Raw genomic sequence first — 15,134 nt, forward strand, 5'->3', positions numbered from 1 at the left:
CAAGAGTACACATTAGAATCAATACTAAATGCAATGTTCTGCTATGTAAATTTTGTGTTGAAACCTGAATTATCACACAGAAATACTCAAATTCAATCCTACAAACAATTTTACATTGTTTTTATTATAAACAAAGTCTGGAGTATTTTTTTTTTTTTTTTTGGTTTTGGTTTTTGGGTCACACACGGCTCAGGGGTTGCTCCTGGCTCTAGCCTCAGAAATCACCCCCTGGCAGGCACAGGGGACCATATGGGATGCCGGGATTCGAACCACCATCCTTCTGCATGGAAGGCAAACACCTTACCTCCATGCTATCTCGCCGGTCCCTTCTGGAGTATTCTTGCCTTGTACATGGCTGACCAGAGTTCCATCCCTGATACCTCATGGCCCATAAACCAAAAAATTTTAATTTGGGCTACTATATATATGCTAAATATTTATGCTAAACTACCTTCAAAGATAATGGATTTTTTTGAAGGTAGAAAGAAGGATATATTAAAGAAATATTCCAGAACAAACTTGTGAAAAAAGTAACATCCACAAAAATTATAGTTGAATATAAACTAAAGGGTAAGAACTTTTCCTTTCCTGTTCTTTAAAAACCACTAAAGTCATTATAGCTAAAATAGTATATAAAAGTTATATAATACTTACATGACTATGATATTAGCGGTATTAGAATGCTCCTTTAATAATTCATTTAGCCTGATCTGCCGGTATGTCTGAAATGAAAAAGTGCAATATTATTATTAGATTAACTGAAATTTATTACAGCTTATAAAACTCAGACACAGAGAGTACACAGAAAAAGGTATAAGTATCTGACCTGATACCACAAGATATAGATGTGTATAGATGTGTAATCCTAACCCTTCCAATAAATAAAATACTATAAAACAATAAAGTAGTTGGTTGTAATTTTGGCTTAATAAAAGTATCTGTTCTCCAAAAAGAGTTGATAGTTTACAGTCAACATAATCAATACAACTTAAAATTTTCACAATTCCTTATACTGTATTAAAATTCTTGACACTTATGACATAAATACTATTTTAAAAAATCACTTGGAAGATTAATGAAAGAGCAAAATACCTTGGTCTTATAAAGTTCAAGTTCATTATCTGTTATTCTCCATGGTTCATCTTCTTTCATTTTATCTGCAATGTCTTGCTCTTTATCATCTTCATGAAGTCTGTATGGCTCAATCATTTCATCAAAAGCTATTATACTATATACAAAGAAAGAATATTGATAATTATCTTATTTTATATGATCTCACAATAAGATTTTTTAAAACACTGAATTATAACTTAAAATTGTTCGTGATTGAGTATCAAACAATGTACACATCTGACCCTTCACCAGTACACATTTCCCATCACTAGTGTCCCCAATTTCCCTCCCCTTTCTCCACTGCCTGCCCCTCTCTCTTCCCTTTTTGACACTGTGGTCTGCACTATTGTTAATGAAGATGACCATGTGTATTAGTTACCCCCTTTCAGAATCCCATTTTTGTCCATAGTGATTAGTTCCAACTATCACTGCCATCATGGATCCTTCTCTACCCTAACTAATACAGGCTCTTTGTCGCCAGCTTCCCTGCCATGGACTGGTCCTCCTCTCTATGGATATTATTACCATACTATCTTTTATTTTTCTAATATCCCACTAGTGAGTGATATTATTCTACATCACGACTGCAATTAATTCTTAATGTTGAACTCTATCCCTGGCTCCTAACTCACCTACACAAATTTTTCTTACAACAGTCAAAATGGCTTGAGCAGTGAGTAGATTGTGTTACTCCTTTCCTCAAGACTTTCAAGAGCTTTCCCAGTTATGTACCATTTAATAAAATAAAGAAAAGGTAAAAAACAAAACAAAACAAAAAAAAAACTTCCTTTAATTCCTACATCTAAGTACAAATGAGGAGCAAGATCAGCATTCATTCCCTCTATGGATAAAATTTTTCTTTTAATAAAGACCTCTCTCTGACTATGTCTTCAAAGCATGTATTATTTAAAATTTTTTGTATCAGCATCATAATCAAATTAACATTGAGAATATTTTAAATTACGTTTGATTAAAATTAATATAACAAAAACTCTAGATACTATTTTTCAGGTAGAAGAATCTACTTTTCTTTGACATAGGATTTCTGAATGTAACTATTATATTAGATTCTGAGTTTAGATAAGCTTGCTGAGTAGGGACTGAATGATTCTAACAAATGTGAAGCATGAACAATGGTAACTTAATGAGTCATGAAATTTCTGTGGCACTGTTTCAGAAATTATATATAAACAGTATTAAAAGTTTTGCTAAAAACTGAGCACTTCATTTTTGGGGGTGGGGGAGTCCATACATATGGAATATGCCAGGAATTGAAGTTGGAGTCAGCTATGTGCCATAAAAATGCCCCAGCCACTGTACTACCCACCACTGAATCCAGAAAACTCACTTCTTATGTTAGAGCAGTATCAAACTATCTTTAGTAGATTTTAAAATATCTACTCCAGATAAAACAGCAGGGAAAAAAAACAACACATATAATTTAGTTTAAATCAAACAATCTGTAACTAGTGTCTACGCCATCCTTCAAGATTTAGCTTTGAGCCAGAGAGATAGTACAGTGGGTATATATTGTGGGGCCGGTCGATCTGTCCATCTGTCTATCATAGTGGATAGTATAGATAGTATAGTTAGCTGTAGTCCTGGCCTGCAGCAAACATAGGTTCAATATCTGTCAACTGAGCATAACAAGATATAGTCCAAATCTCCCCCCAGTCAGAAAAATACTTTAAAATATGTACAAAGTAATTTCTAAGAACTTACTTTTCTTTCTTTGGTTTAGTATTAATATCTCCTAAGACCATAATATCAGAGAAGTCTATCCGGAACTTGCTAAGCAAAGTAGCCATCCTGAAAACAAATGTGAACATCATTAAGATTTATGAAGGTTTTGTTTGTTTTGTTTATAGGCCATACCCTGCAATGCTCAGGGGACCATATGGGATGCTGGGAATTGAACCTGGGTTAAAGTGAGTACCCTAGCACATTGAATATCTCTGTAGCCACTGAAAGTTTTTATTTTTAGTATGTTGTTTTTATTACACGTAGGAATGAATCTATATTATGCAAAGCAAGATCATAGGAAAAGGTAATTTAGTTCATCTGAATTAGTTCCTATTATATATCCACAAAATAAAAATTCCCAAAGAATATTACTTTTCTACTACTTTCTCAAAATTTTTCCTTAGTATTCAATAATGGATGGGAAATTAGTTTTTGTTAAGTCATTCTTAGCCAAATTCCATTACTTTTAGGTTATTATTTCACCTGAAAGAAGGCATTTATCTTTAAGCCCAAATTTTGGGGCCAAAATGACAGTATAGGAGCTTAAGGTTCGTAGTACTTGGCAAGCAGTGAGAAGGTTTACTGAGTATGCCGCAAAATTCTGAGTGAATTCTTAGTAAACTCTATTAGGTGACTGACGTGTTTACAGGGCCAAAGAAAATCTGAAATCTAAAATTAAGCATAATATAAGCCTCATGATGACTGTGATGAGTAATATTAGTAAAACACGGTTCATGAAATATAACACAACTGAACTAGAATATTTTGGGGCCAGAGAGTTAGTTCAATGAATAAGGTGCTTGCCTACCATGTGGCCGACCTAGGTTTGATCCCCACCCTCATCCCATATTAGCTCAAGTACTGCTAGGCGTGGCCCCAAAACAAAAAACGATCATTTTAACACAAGAATGAGAGGCAAAAAAAAGGAGTTAATTATATAGATTCCAGTAGAAAAGGATCAGTGTCTGAAAAACCCATGTTTAGGGCTCCTGGGTAAACTCAGCAGTGGCACAAGTAGAGGAACAGGAGAAAGGAAATAAAGGGCAAAGCATACAGGTACTTAGTGAGAAACACTAAATCAGAATCCTGACAGCACACACATACACAAGAATGAATGGCGATGGTAACTGCACTTCTGTTATCCTGAATGCCTGTCACAACAGACTGTTTAAAATGTTATTTCTAAAATACTTTATATAAGTAAAACTAAGCATCTACAACTTTAAATTAAAAAAGATGAGATTTATGTAACGAGAGATGCCAGGTTCAATGCAACATAAATGGCATTTTCTGGATTGCCTAATTTTTGTCTTCAAATTTATATAGTGAGAAGGCTACTGTAAGAAAAAAATGTGCTTCAAGTGAAAATAAACTTACGCTCTCCGGTCATGGTCTATTCTGTTTATTTTTCCACCAATAAAAACTCTGATTTTACAGTCTTTCCACTTTTTCTTTGTAGTCAGAAGATAAGGTATCAGTAATGTCAAACCTGAATCATAAAAATATAACATTATTTCCTAAGTGCTGATTCTCACTTAAGAATTTCTACTACACCTCAGTATAGAACAGTCTTTTTCTCTCTGTCATTAGTTAGGTCTGAAATGGAAGAGAGGCCCAATGGAGTAAAGTTTTATGAAGACGCAAACTGGGATGGTGGTACGGCAGTATTGGGAGATACATAATCATATACAGAATTAGGAAAATGACAATATTCTTTGCAGCTAATGAGAGCTGAGTTCCCCACTGAAATGGGAAACAGCAAAAGGAACAAGCTGGCTTGAATCTTAGAAGTGGACTAGAATTGGTTTTCAGTCAGTATCTAAGACATATTTCCTAGTTTGTCCACAAGAGGGCATGAAATCAATGATAATCCTAGCAGTGAAAGCTTTTCATCTAATGCAGTCCTGTTGTGGTTTCTAAAAATCTCCTCTATTAAAAAATAAATAAATTTATCAAATAAATATATATTTATTATATTAATGAGGATAGATAATTTAAAAATAGTTGTATGGAAAGTAAAATTCTGAGCATCAAAAAACTTAACTATCAGAAAATGATCAGAATATGACAAATGACCATAGGATGCCACTAGCCAGACCTGAAACCATTTAACATTTAAAAAAAAAAAGACAAATATTATTCCATTTAAAAGAAGAGAAATCTGAGTCCACAAGACCAAGAAAAACTATAAACTAATATATAAGGATGGAGATGACAGGACTGGAAAACTATGTTAACAACTACTAACACAACAAATAATAAATTTAGGCAAAATGCCAATGCATGCTGAAGTTGATGAAAAAGGTTGCATTAATGACCAAAAAAAAAAAAGCTTCCTATCATGAGCAGGTCCTTCCAGCCTGCATCTTTTTTGAGGGCCAAAGAGATAGCATGGAGGTAAAGCGTTTGCCTTGCATGCAGAAGGATGGTGGTTAGAATCCCGGCATGCCATATGGTCCCCCAAGCCTGCCAGGGAAATTTCTGAGTAAAGCCAGGAGTTACCCTGAGCACTGCCAGGGACCCAAAAATCAAAAAAATAAAAAGCAACAACAACAAAAAAAACCACTGGAATGGACCTAATAGAGTAGCTACTGCACATGTGCCTGACCTGTATTTTCTTTTTTTTTTTTTTTTTTTTTTTTTTTTTTTTGGGCCACACCCGGTGACGCTCAGGGGTTACTCCTGGCTATGCGCTCAGAAGTCGCTCCTGGCTTGGGGGACCATATGGGACGCCGGGGGATCGAACCGCGGTCCGTCTCCTAGGCTAGCGCAGGTAAGGCAGGCACCTTACCTCGAGCGCCACCGCCCGGCCCCCCTGACCTGTATTTTCTTCCCTGCACCACATGGACTCTCCCCTCTCCTCTGCCCCCCATTGGCATTACATCCTCAAGTCCTTGCACTGAATCATTGGTACAATTAGTAGAGATTCACTGGTGGGATCCATAGATTCTCAGGAGCACTTCTTGGTAGTAGCCCCACCCTCTAGCCCTTCAGTTACAAGATATTGTGTATATATATTCTCCACGTAAATCCCAAACCCCAAAATATCTATATTTTAGAAAAGGGAATTGTAGAAATATGGTGAAAAAGACCAAAACTCAATGGTCAAAGCTAACTTCACCAGTAGTGAGAAGATCAGTATGTGCTAGTTAATGAGGTCTGGCCAGTGAAGCCCAGCATCCTTCTGTGGCATTTCTACCTAAGCACATTAACTAAAAACTATTAATAATGAAATATTAAACAGCACTCCAAAATGAGTAAGAAGCTACAAGGTGCTCTATGATATTAAACTTATCATGAAGGAAGAACCAAGAAAACTTCTAAACTAGAAGGGTACTTTTTACAACTGGGTACACACGAAACCTGTTCTTTAACTGCTGGGAAAACTAAAATAGTCTCTGGGTGCAAAGTATGCATCATTCCAACTACAGTATTTTAAGAAACATTAAAACCTTACCTCCATCATCAAAAAGCCACCAGACATCAATAGTATTCTTTCCTTGTTTTTTCTGAAATTGTGTACTAGCTTCAAGAAGCTTTTGGTCAGCTACATTTAAAGGCATAGCAGGGCCTTTAGATTCTGAAGAATTAAGCAGAAAAATTAGATGTAAGTAAGGGTAGTTTTTTCAATGTCCTTTTTGCTTAATTTTAATTCCTATATATTTAAAGTTGTTGATGGGATTTATCATGATCTTTCAGCTGTTTATAACTTAATGCAGTTTTTAAAGGATACAGGATATCTTTATAATACCTAGGTACATCTAAATTATCTTGCCCCCCCCCCCAACATTCTAAAGAAAATAGTAATAAATTGATAGATTTACAACAGCAGTGTACATTAACAGAGCAAAAAAAATGACTGGCCCATGAGCATGTTTAATTTTATAATCTGGTTCAATAACATAAAGGTTAAACCTTTTTTCAATGAAACATTATTTCTACTATAAAAGACATAAGGAAATGGAAGACACAAAACAATCTCACAATTATCACAGTGAAGAAACAGTCTAAGGAAAACTGCCTTGCATTTTCCTAATTTTTGTACCAATATTTGACAGTCAATTAATTATAAAGACTTATAATCATTGCATCTTTCTCTGAATCACAGAAAGATGGAGGAACTCCTTGGAGGTGCACCTATCTATGCAAGAGTATAATGCCACAGGAGTTCCCTTCTATGACCCCGAGAATTTAAAATAATAATAACAAAGGAAAGAAAATTAAAAGAAAAAGAAAATTAAAAATAAAAAAAGCGAGGAGAGGGAGGAAAAAAATAAAAAAATAAAAAAAGCACTGGCTCTGAGAGCAAGCAAATGACTGTTATGAAACTCCTACATCAACTGTTAAAAGCAGAAATCCAAAGGAGGAAATCTGATTACTTTTGTAAAGCATCTATCATTCACTTTTCATGCTGCTGTGATGTACGCAAACATGACGAATGATTTTGCATGATGAAATAATATGGCTACCAAACCATACTGCTCCATAACTCTCACCTCTATCTCCTTCTCATAAAATTCATGTATGTTGACATGACTGTGTATCTCCCAAACGCAGCAGGACTGTGAGAAATATTGTGATTTTTGAAAAATACATTAGTATCAAAATTATGGATGTGACTTAGTACAACTGATGGTAAAGAATGCAAGTGACACTGTAAATAAACCCATTTTGGTGTGTCCTTACCATCTAAACCATGCAGTTTAAACTAAAAAATACTGATTTTTAGGGTCTGAATATTAATAAATGCTATAAAGATTTAAAAGAATGTCACTAATATAACTTTTCCCTATCAATTTAACTCTTTAGTTGGACTAATAATTTTTTGATCTGCATTTGAAAAGAACTGTAATATCACCTCACCATGGAAATAAAAACTAAAGAAAGAAAATAATAAGATTGGAATTAGAGTTAACAGTATGAAAAGAAGGATTAAAATAAAATGATGAAAAATGCCTGCCTTTTTTCAACAGTGGTTGAGTTGGAGTCTTGCCATCCTCTTCCTCATCTAGATTATGTTTAAAAAACACAAAATATAAGTTAATTGCCTTTATAGAAATAAGATACTAAAAATGTAAATAGAGTACATTCATAAACAAATCATAGTAGAAGCAACAGTCTAAAAATAAACAAGACTGAAGGCTCATATTTTCTAGTGAGTGTTCATAATTTTAAAAAGCAAACATTTTATTCCTGTAAAACTGACCAAAAAACAAAACCCACCAAAACTTTAATCAGATTATTTGAAATCCATTGAAAAAGTTGAAATACTACTGCTCAGAGTAGAAACATATTTAAAATTTTTTGATGTTGCAGATAATGCATCATTAATATTTGATTGATTATTGATCATTATAAATATCAATCATTGCTTGAAACATTTAGGCATTTTGTTAGTCTTTGGTTTATATAAAATGCTGGGACGTGTGTGTATTTTTAAAGTATGCAAATTGTTATTACATATATAGGTATAAGCATAACCTATAGATGCTTATCCATTCATTTAAATTTTCTATAAATATTTCTTCGGAATGACCAGCTTTCCTAATCTTATTTTCTTCTTAATATAGACATGATTTATTTACTTATGGAAGGAGTATATAACATTGGGCTCTAGAGTCAGACTCCCAGCATTCCATTATTATCTCTAATCTCCTTTCCAGTCATGTGAGCTTGTGCTAATTACTTAGTTCCTCACTTTCCTCATTTGTTAAAAAATAATACCTACCTCTTAGATTGTTGAATTGCAAGCATTAATGAATGCATTTAGCTAAGAGTAACAAGGTGATCTTTTTGTTCCCTGCACACTGTATATACCTCAATAACCAAGACAGACCTACCATCTGTCTATGGCTATAAAGAACTTCACCAAACTGTTTCTAATTCTGAATTCTTTTTAGAATTGCATAAACTTTTCTAATGTCTCTACACTAATTTTAAATTCTAACTTTATGATCGTTGTAGAACAATAAACATTTAAGTATTAAATTTAATTCTGAGTATTAAGTATTAGTGTTCTTATAATATAGATATAGATCTATTTGATAAAAATATAGCTGTGGACTTCTGTATTTCTTTAAAGAACTCAAAAAATGTCAAGGAAATTTTAATGCTTCAAAATTATTTAAACTAAGTTTAAGACATTCATGTATATATAATATATAGGGGGACATGTGAATCCATGCCCAGCATTGCTTAACAGATATTCCTGGCAGGCTCAGGGAATGATATAGATGCTGGGGGTTGAACCTGGGTCAGCTGCATGCAAGGCAAGCACCCTAGCCACGATTGCTCCAGCCAAAGGCATTTATATTTAAAAGAGCAGAAAAAGACAAAACTGTAAAACACATGAGCAGATACATCTGCTAATAGTGGGAGGCACAGAGTAGATGCTTAGTAAGTATTATTTGTTCCCTTTCTCATTACTGATTACTAATAGATTACTAATAGATACTGAAAGTACCTATTTTAGGCAAGAAATGGACAAATTAAAAGGAGAAATGAGAGACTGTATATCATGAACTAAAAACAAATGCAGAAACATAATTATCAATTATGTTATCAATCAACTTACACATGCTTTGAGATGAGACCATGTTTAATAATGCCAGCAAAGAACTGAAAGGAACAATGGGTCAAACTAAACTCTAACCCACCAAGCAAAAAACAAAAACAAAAAAAACAAAAAAAAAAAAAAAACAAAAAAAAAAAACATAAAACCACAGAAGCGTGAAATAAAAAGTAATACAAATGCTTCTAAATTATCTAGAAAGATGTCATAGAGGTAGAAATCGTCTGGTATTCAATTTCAGAAAAAAATGGCAAGTCACAGGAATCAGAAGTATGATATGGTTTGATGATTTACAGTGCAGATTTTTTTCCTTGTTGCATGTTAGCTGGAAATAGGACAGATGGAGATACTAGACTGAACAGAGATAGGAGAGTGAGGGTGGGAGAAATAAGATTTGGAAGTCACCCCTTCATTCTCAATTATATGACATAGATTTGTAGGTGAAATAATCCAATAGTCCAGACCTATTGAGTATTGAAGTCTGGAAGTTACTATGGCTTAAATCACAGGAGTCACCAGGGATCTTAGAACTGTACCTATGACCCAATAGTTCAGGCAGCCAAATACAAGGAGCTTATTTCGTCAGAGACTAAATTAAGAAATAAAACTGTACTAGATTTTTAATTACATTATTTTACCTAAAGAACTCCACATGCAGTCAACAAAAGTTGACTAAGCATATAAACAAAACACATGGTATTTAAATTTCTAGATTTGAAAAAATTATGTAAATTGTCATAAACCTCACTCCTTAAAGTGATATGATACAATTATTCTAGATTATCAGGTTTCTTTCCAAGTTCAGTTTAATCTATGTGTTTTACAAGCTAGTATATTATTATCTAATTGTTCTATAAATTCCTGAAAGCCATATATTTTGCCTGAGCAATCCAAATTGAATAGAAGTTAACAATAATAAGTTATTTTATAAGACATATGATACCATAAAAACAATTTCTACTTAAAATTTCTTTTTCAAACAAGTTACCTTTATGTGAAACAATATTTTCACCAGATGGCTTAGAAGTATCTAAATCTGATTTTTTACTATACTCCATGCTTAGTACCACATCTTTGACACCAGGAGATTTCTCTTGTGATGACAGTAATTCTTCTGCAAATATAAAAGTATTCAAATATTACCTGAATCTTATGTAAACTATTAAAGTATCATGGTTTAATAAATTAAGTAATAATTTTAACAAAAAAAGTTATGAAATAATAATTATGATTTAAATAAACAAGCTATCAGATTTTCATAATGATTTGATCTGTAACTAAAAGGCAGGTGCTAGAATCAATAAATTAGTGGTGAAAAAGATTTATGGAAACAAATTCCATAGTCAAAATATGATTTGAAAATACATCTACTGTAAAGTTATAAAAAATGGTTATTATGTAAGATGATAAACTACACTGGAAATGTGTGATTGTGACTCAAGAGCTAAAACCAGAAGGGGCTAGAGTAATAATGTATTATTAGGGTGGTTACTTTTCATCAGCTGACCAGGTTTTGATCCCTGGCATAGAATTCGGTCCCCAGAGCACCACAGCTCTTTCTACAACATAAAAGTCTAAGTACCATTTTTTTCTTTTTTTTTATATATATATATATCTTATTTAAACACCTTGATTACATACATGATTGTGTTTGGATTTCAGTTATGTAAAGAACACCACCCATCACCAGTGCAACATTCCCATCACCAATGTCCCAAATCTTCCTCCTCTCCACCCGACCCCCCTAAGTACCATTTTTTAAAATAAGTTCCTCCTTCATTTTCTATCATTGTGAGTTTATAAACATGAATGTTTCGTATTAAAAACATTTGTCATAAAGACAAATATAAATCTATATAAGGGTCGTAGCATTAGGGAACATGCTTGTTTTGCACATAACCAACCTAGGTTCAATTCCTGTCATCCAATGTGGTCACCTGAGCACTACTGGGTGTAACTCAAAAACAAAAAACAATCTGTGCATAACTTTCTTTATATTAAGAAAATGGATGGAAACTATGTGAGCTTAAGGATCAGAACCTAAAAGCATAGTGTCATATCTCTTTTTTTGTTTTGTTATTTTTGGGTCACAACCAGCAGTGCTCAGGGGTTACTCCTGGTTCTACGCTCAGAAATGGCCCCTGGTAGGCATGGGGGACCATATGGGATGTCGGGATTTGAACCACCATCCTTCTGCATGCAAGGCAAAGGCCCTGCCTGCATGCTATCTCTTTGGCCCAAATATCTCCTTTTTAATTTTCACAATCCAAGTGAAATATGGTCTGTCTTTCCCAGTTACAAGAAGGGCCAGAGAGGTGTTGCTGCTGGTAGCTTGCTTGCCTGACACATGACCAAGTTGTATTTGATCCCCAGCAAGCAGCCCATCTGATCCCATATACCTGCCAGTAATAATTTTTGAGTGCAGAAACAGGAATAACCCAAACACCACCAGGCATGGCCCCAAAATAAAAACAAAACAACAACAAAACCACTAAGGAAGGCTGGCTTTTTTTTTTCTATGTAGATCTACCTAGCTCCAAATTCTAAAGCCAAAGAGCAAAGTTTTCAAAAACATTTTAACTAATGATTATATACATTTTCTTAAAAATCATTAACATTCAAATCTGAGTTAGTGAACTGTCACTAATCTAAGTTAACAGGTACCTTAAATCTCAATCACAAAGCAGGAAAAAATTGAAATCATAGATTCAGCAGAGACAAAAAGGGGAAATAAATAGTAAGTCCAGTGCATTTGGGTGGGGGGGGGTACTTTTCTTCTGAAAAGAATTGGTAGACAAAATAAGCCTGGAAGCATATGTTCTAGAAAGTGATTCTCCAGCTTTATCCAACTGTGGTTTGCTTTGACCTGTTTTCCTTTCTGTGTCCCCATATTTACACCTGTGTCATTCTTGAGGTCCACAGGGACCATGAGTCTGATTGAGAAACACAGCTTTTGAGTAAGAAAATACATTTTCACAAACATTTTGCATTACAGGGATCAAGACCTAAAAACATTCTTTCAAAGGTATGTTGATCCCCTTAAAATAGTGAGTAGGAGGATTAAAATGTAACAAAAGTTCATAATATTTCTCTCAGTTACAGAGGCTTAGTTACTAATTTTAATGATTTGGTTATTTGCTATGGGTATAAGTTCATATTTATTTAAAATATTAGGAATTATTTGAATATTTGATTTTATACCATTTTTGAAAGTTAACAAAAACAGTGAATTTATCATAATAAGTTTTTTTTAAGAGTTAGATTCCCAGCAACACATGGTTCCCTGAGCATCACCAAGTATAGCCCTGGAGGCACCATCAGGCTCATGCAATGAACCACTAGCTTAGTTAGCTGACAGACTTTTTCTAAAATACTTTTAAAATTTATTTTGAAATGAGAAAGTTATATATTCCTTAAAGCTACATAGTGAGATAGCAGAATTTTTCCCTGTATGGTAGAGCAAGGTGTGATTCTCAGCACAGCCAATGTGCCCTCAAACTAAAAATGTACAGAACTTTCTATAGACTGAAAACACAAAATTTATGTTTTTTTTCTTAATATGCCACGTGTATGAAGCATTATTTTGTTTGTTTTGGGGTGACACCTGGCAGTGCTCAGGGGTTACTCCTGGCTCTGTGCTCAAAATCGCCTGCTCAGGGGACCATATGAGATTGCTGGGATTCGTCTTGGATCGGCTGCATGCAAAGCAAACACCCTACCACTGTGCTATCTCTATGGCTCTGAAGCATTATTTTTACAAATATGAAATGGTTTACTATTTTATAATGTTCATTACATTTTTTTCTCTTCAGATTATTCTTCATGTACTTTAAAAAAACTGTTATGAAGAATGCTATTTTTCTTACACCTGTGGTCTGGACTATTTTATTTCCTCAATAAAGAATCACTAAACTTAAATCTAGACTAGTATGAAGATGAAACAAGCTGATAAAATCAATTAGGTCTTATCTTCAAATGCTATGTATGTACGTGACAATAGATGTTAAATTAACCGAAAATTTTGTAAAACCTAGATATAATCTTTAAGAAATAAAAACTTACCTTGTCCTTGAAGATGAGATATATCCAGACCTTCTTTTAGGCGGATAACTACTACTCCAAACTGTATGTCAAAGGCATCACTTTAAAGAAAAAAATATATCAGATCATCAAAAACTTCTGTATGTGACCTCCTCTATAAAAATGAAGGCAATATTAGATGATCTTTACAATTACTTCTGGCATTAAAGATGCTAGCTTAGAAAAGAAAAGAATAAAATGCTAGCTTTTCTTTATATGCTTAAAAAAACATTAATTTCAAATCCTATACATTTCCTTCCCTTTTATAACCTAGAAACTACTTAAAAGTAGGATCTTTACTAGGACAAGCCCCCAATTATATGATCAATTAATCTTTGACAATGGAGCCAAGAAACTGAAATAGAATAAAGACATTCTCTTCAATAAATGGTACTGGAACAATTGGAAACTACATGTAAGAAATTAAATATTGAACCATATTTCACACCTTACACAAAGTCAATTCAAAGTGGACTAAAATCCTTGACATTAGACCCAAATCCATAGCTCTTTGATGAAAACATAGGTACAACACTCCAAAACTTGGTCCTCAAAGAAATCTTCAATGATAGGATGCCAATAGCAAGGACTAGAGAATCTAATATAAGTGGGCCTAGATAAAACTAAAAAGTTTCTGTATAGCAAAAAAACATAGGTTAAAATTAAAAGACTGAGTATGAGAGCAATTTTGCTATACCACATCAGATAAAAGTTTGATATCTAGGATATACAAAGTACTCACAAAGGTTAACTCCACAAAACCTCAAATCCTCATCAAAAAAATAGGAAGATTAAATGAAGAGATAATTCTCTGAGGAAGACCAAAAGATGGACACAAGCGCAGAAAAAATCATCACTTATTATGATAATCCAAATCAAGACAACAATGAGATATCTTACATCAGTGAGGATGGCACAGATCAAAAATAATGGGAACAATTTGTTTTGGCAGGGATGTACGAGAAAGGAACTCTCATCCACTGCTGGAAGAAATGATGTCTGGTCCAACCCCTATGAAAAATAGTATGAAGTGTTCTCTGTAAACTCAAAATTGAGCTTTCCCTGGACAGAAAAACATTCATGTATACACACCACTATTCATTGCAGCACTTAGAATCAACTTCGATGCCCAACGACAGTTGGATCATGAAGATATGGTACACATATACTATGGAATATTGCATAGCTTTAAGGAATGATGCAACCATGCAATTTGCTGCAGCATGGATGAAACTGGAAGAGATTATGTTAAATGAAATAAGCCAGAAGAAGGATAAAGACAGAATATTATTGGTAGTGGTAGAATATGTGGTAAAACAACTGCATGAAGAAATGCAATGATTTAAATGGGAGTTGTCTTGAACATCCTTGATGCCAGAGTATAGCAAGGAGAAGGAAAGAAACTGAGTGGAGAAGAAACACAAATATGAAAGGATGGGGTGCCAGATGCCAATGATCTCAGATGTATTGGTGGTGTTTAAAAAAAGGAGAGAACTAAATATCCAAGCCAAAGTTAACAACAATAAAAGCAAGAGAACAATCTAAACTTAAAACAGCCGACTATGTAGGCAGGCTGGGTGTTGGGGGGCGGGGGAGAAAGAGGATGCACTCTGGGAACACTGGTGGG

General features: G+C 34.0%; 1 protein-coding gene across 1 annotated transcript in view; it reads right to left on the bottom strand.

The window, feature by feature from the left end:
• SLC12A2 (solute carrier family 12 member 2) overlaps window positions 1-15,134 on the bottom strand; it is a 78,629-nt gene that overhangs the window by 3,383 nt on the left and 60,112 nt on the right. Inside the window, exons 19-26 of the mRNA XM_049786719.1 lie at window positions 13,490-13,569; window positions 10,416-10,541; window positions 7,817-7,864; window positions 6,314-6,436; window positions 4,234-4,345; window positions 2,836-2,922; window positions 1,093-1,228; window positions 655-722 (exon numbers count right to left, since the gene is read on the bottom strand). Of these exons, the coding sequence (XP_049642676.1) occupies window positions 655-722; window positions 1,093-1,228; window positions 2,836-2,922; window positions 4,234-4,345; window positions 6,314-6,436; window positions 7,817-7,864; window positions 10,416-10,541; window positions 13,490-13,569 (780 nt within the window). The remainder of the gene's footprint in view (window positions 1-654; window positions 723-1,092; window positions 1,229-2,835; window positions 2,923-4,233; window positions 4,346-6,313; window positions 6,437-7,816; window positions 7,865-10,415; window positions 10,542-13,489; window positions 13,570-15,134) is intronic.

The sequence above is a fragment of the Suncus etruscus genome, chromosome 14 (genome assembly GCF_024139225.1).
Source record: "Suncus etruscus isolate mSunEtr1 chromosome 14, mSunEtr1.pri.cur, whole genome shotgun sequence".
Taxonomy (NCBI): Eukaryota; Metazoa; Chordata; class Mammalia; order Eulipotyphla; family Soricidae; genus Suncus; species Suncus etruscus.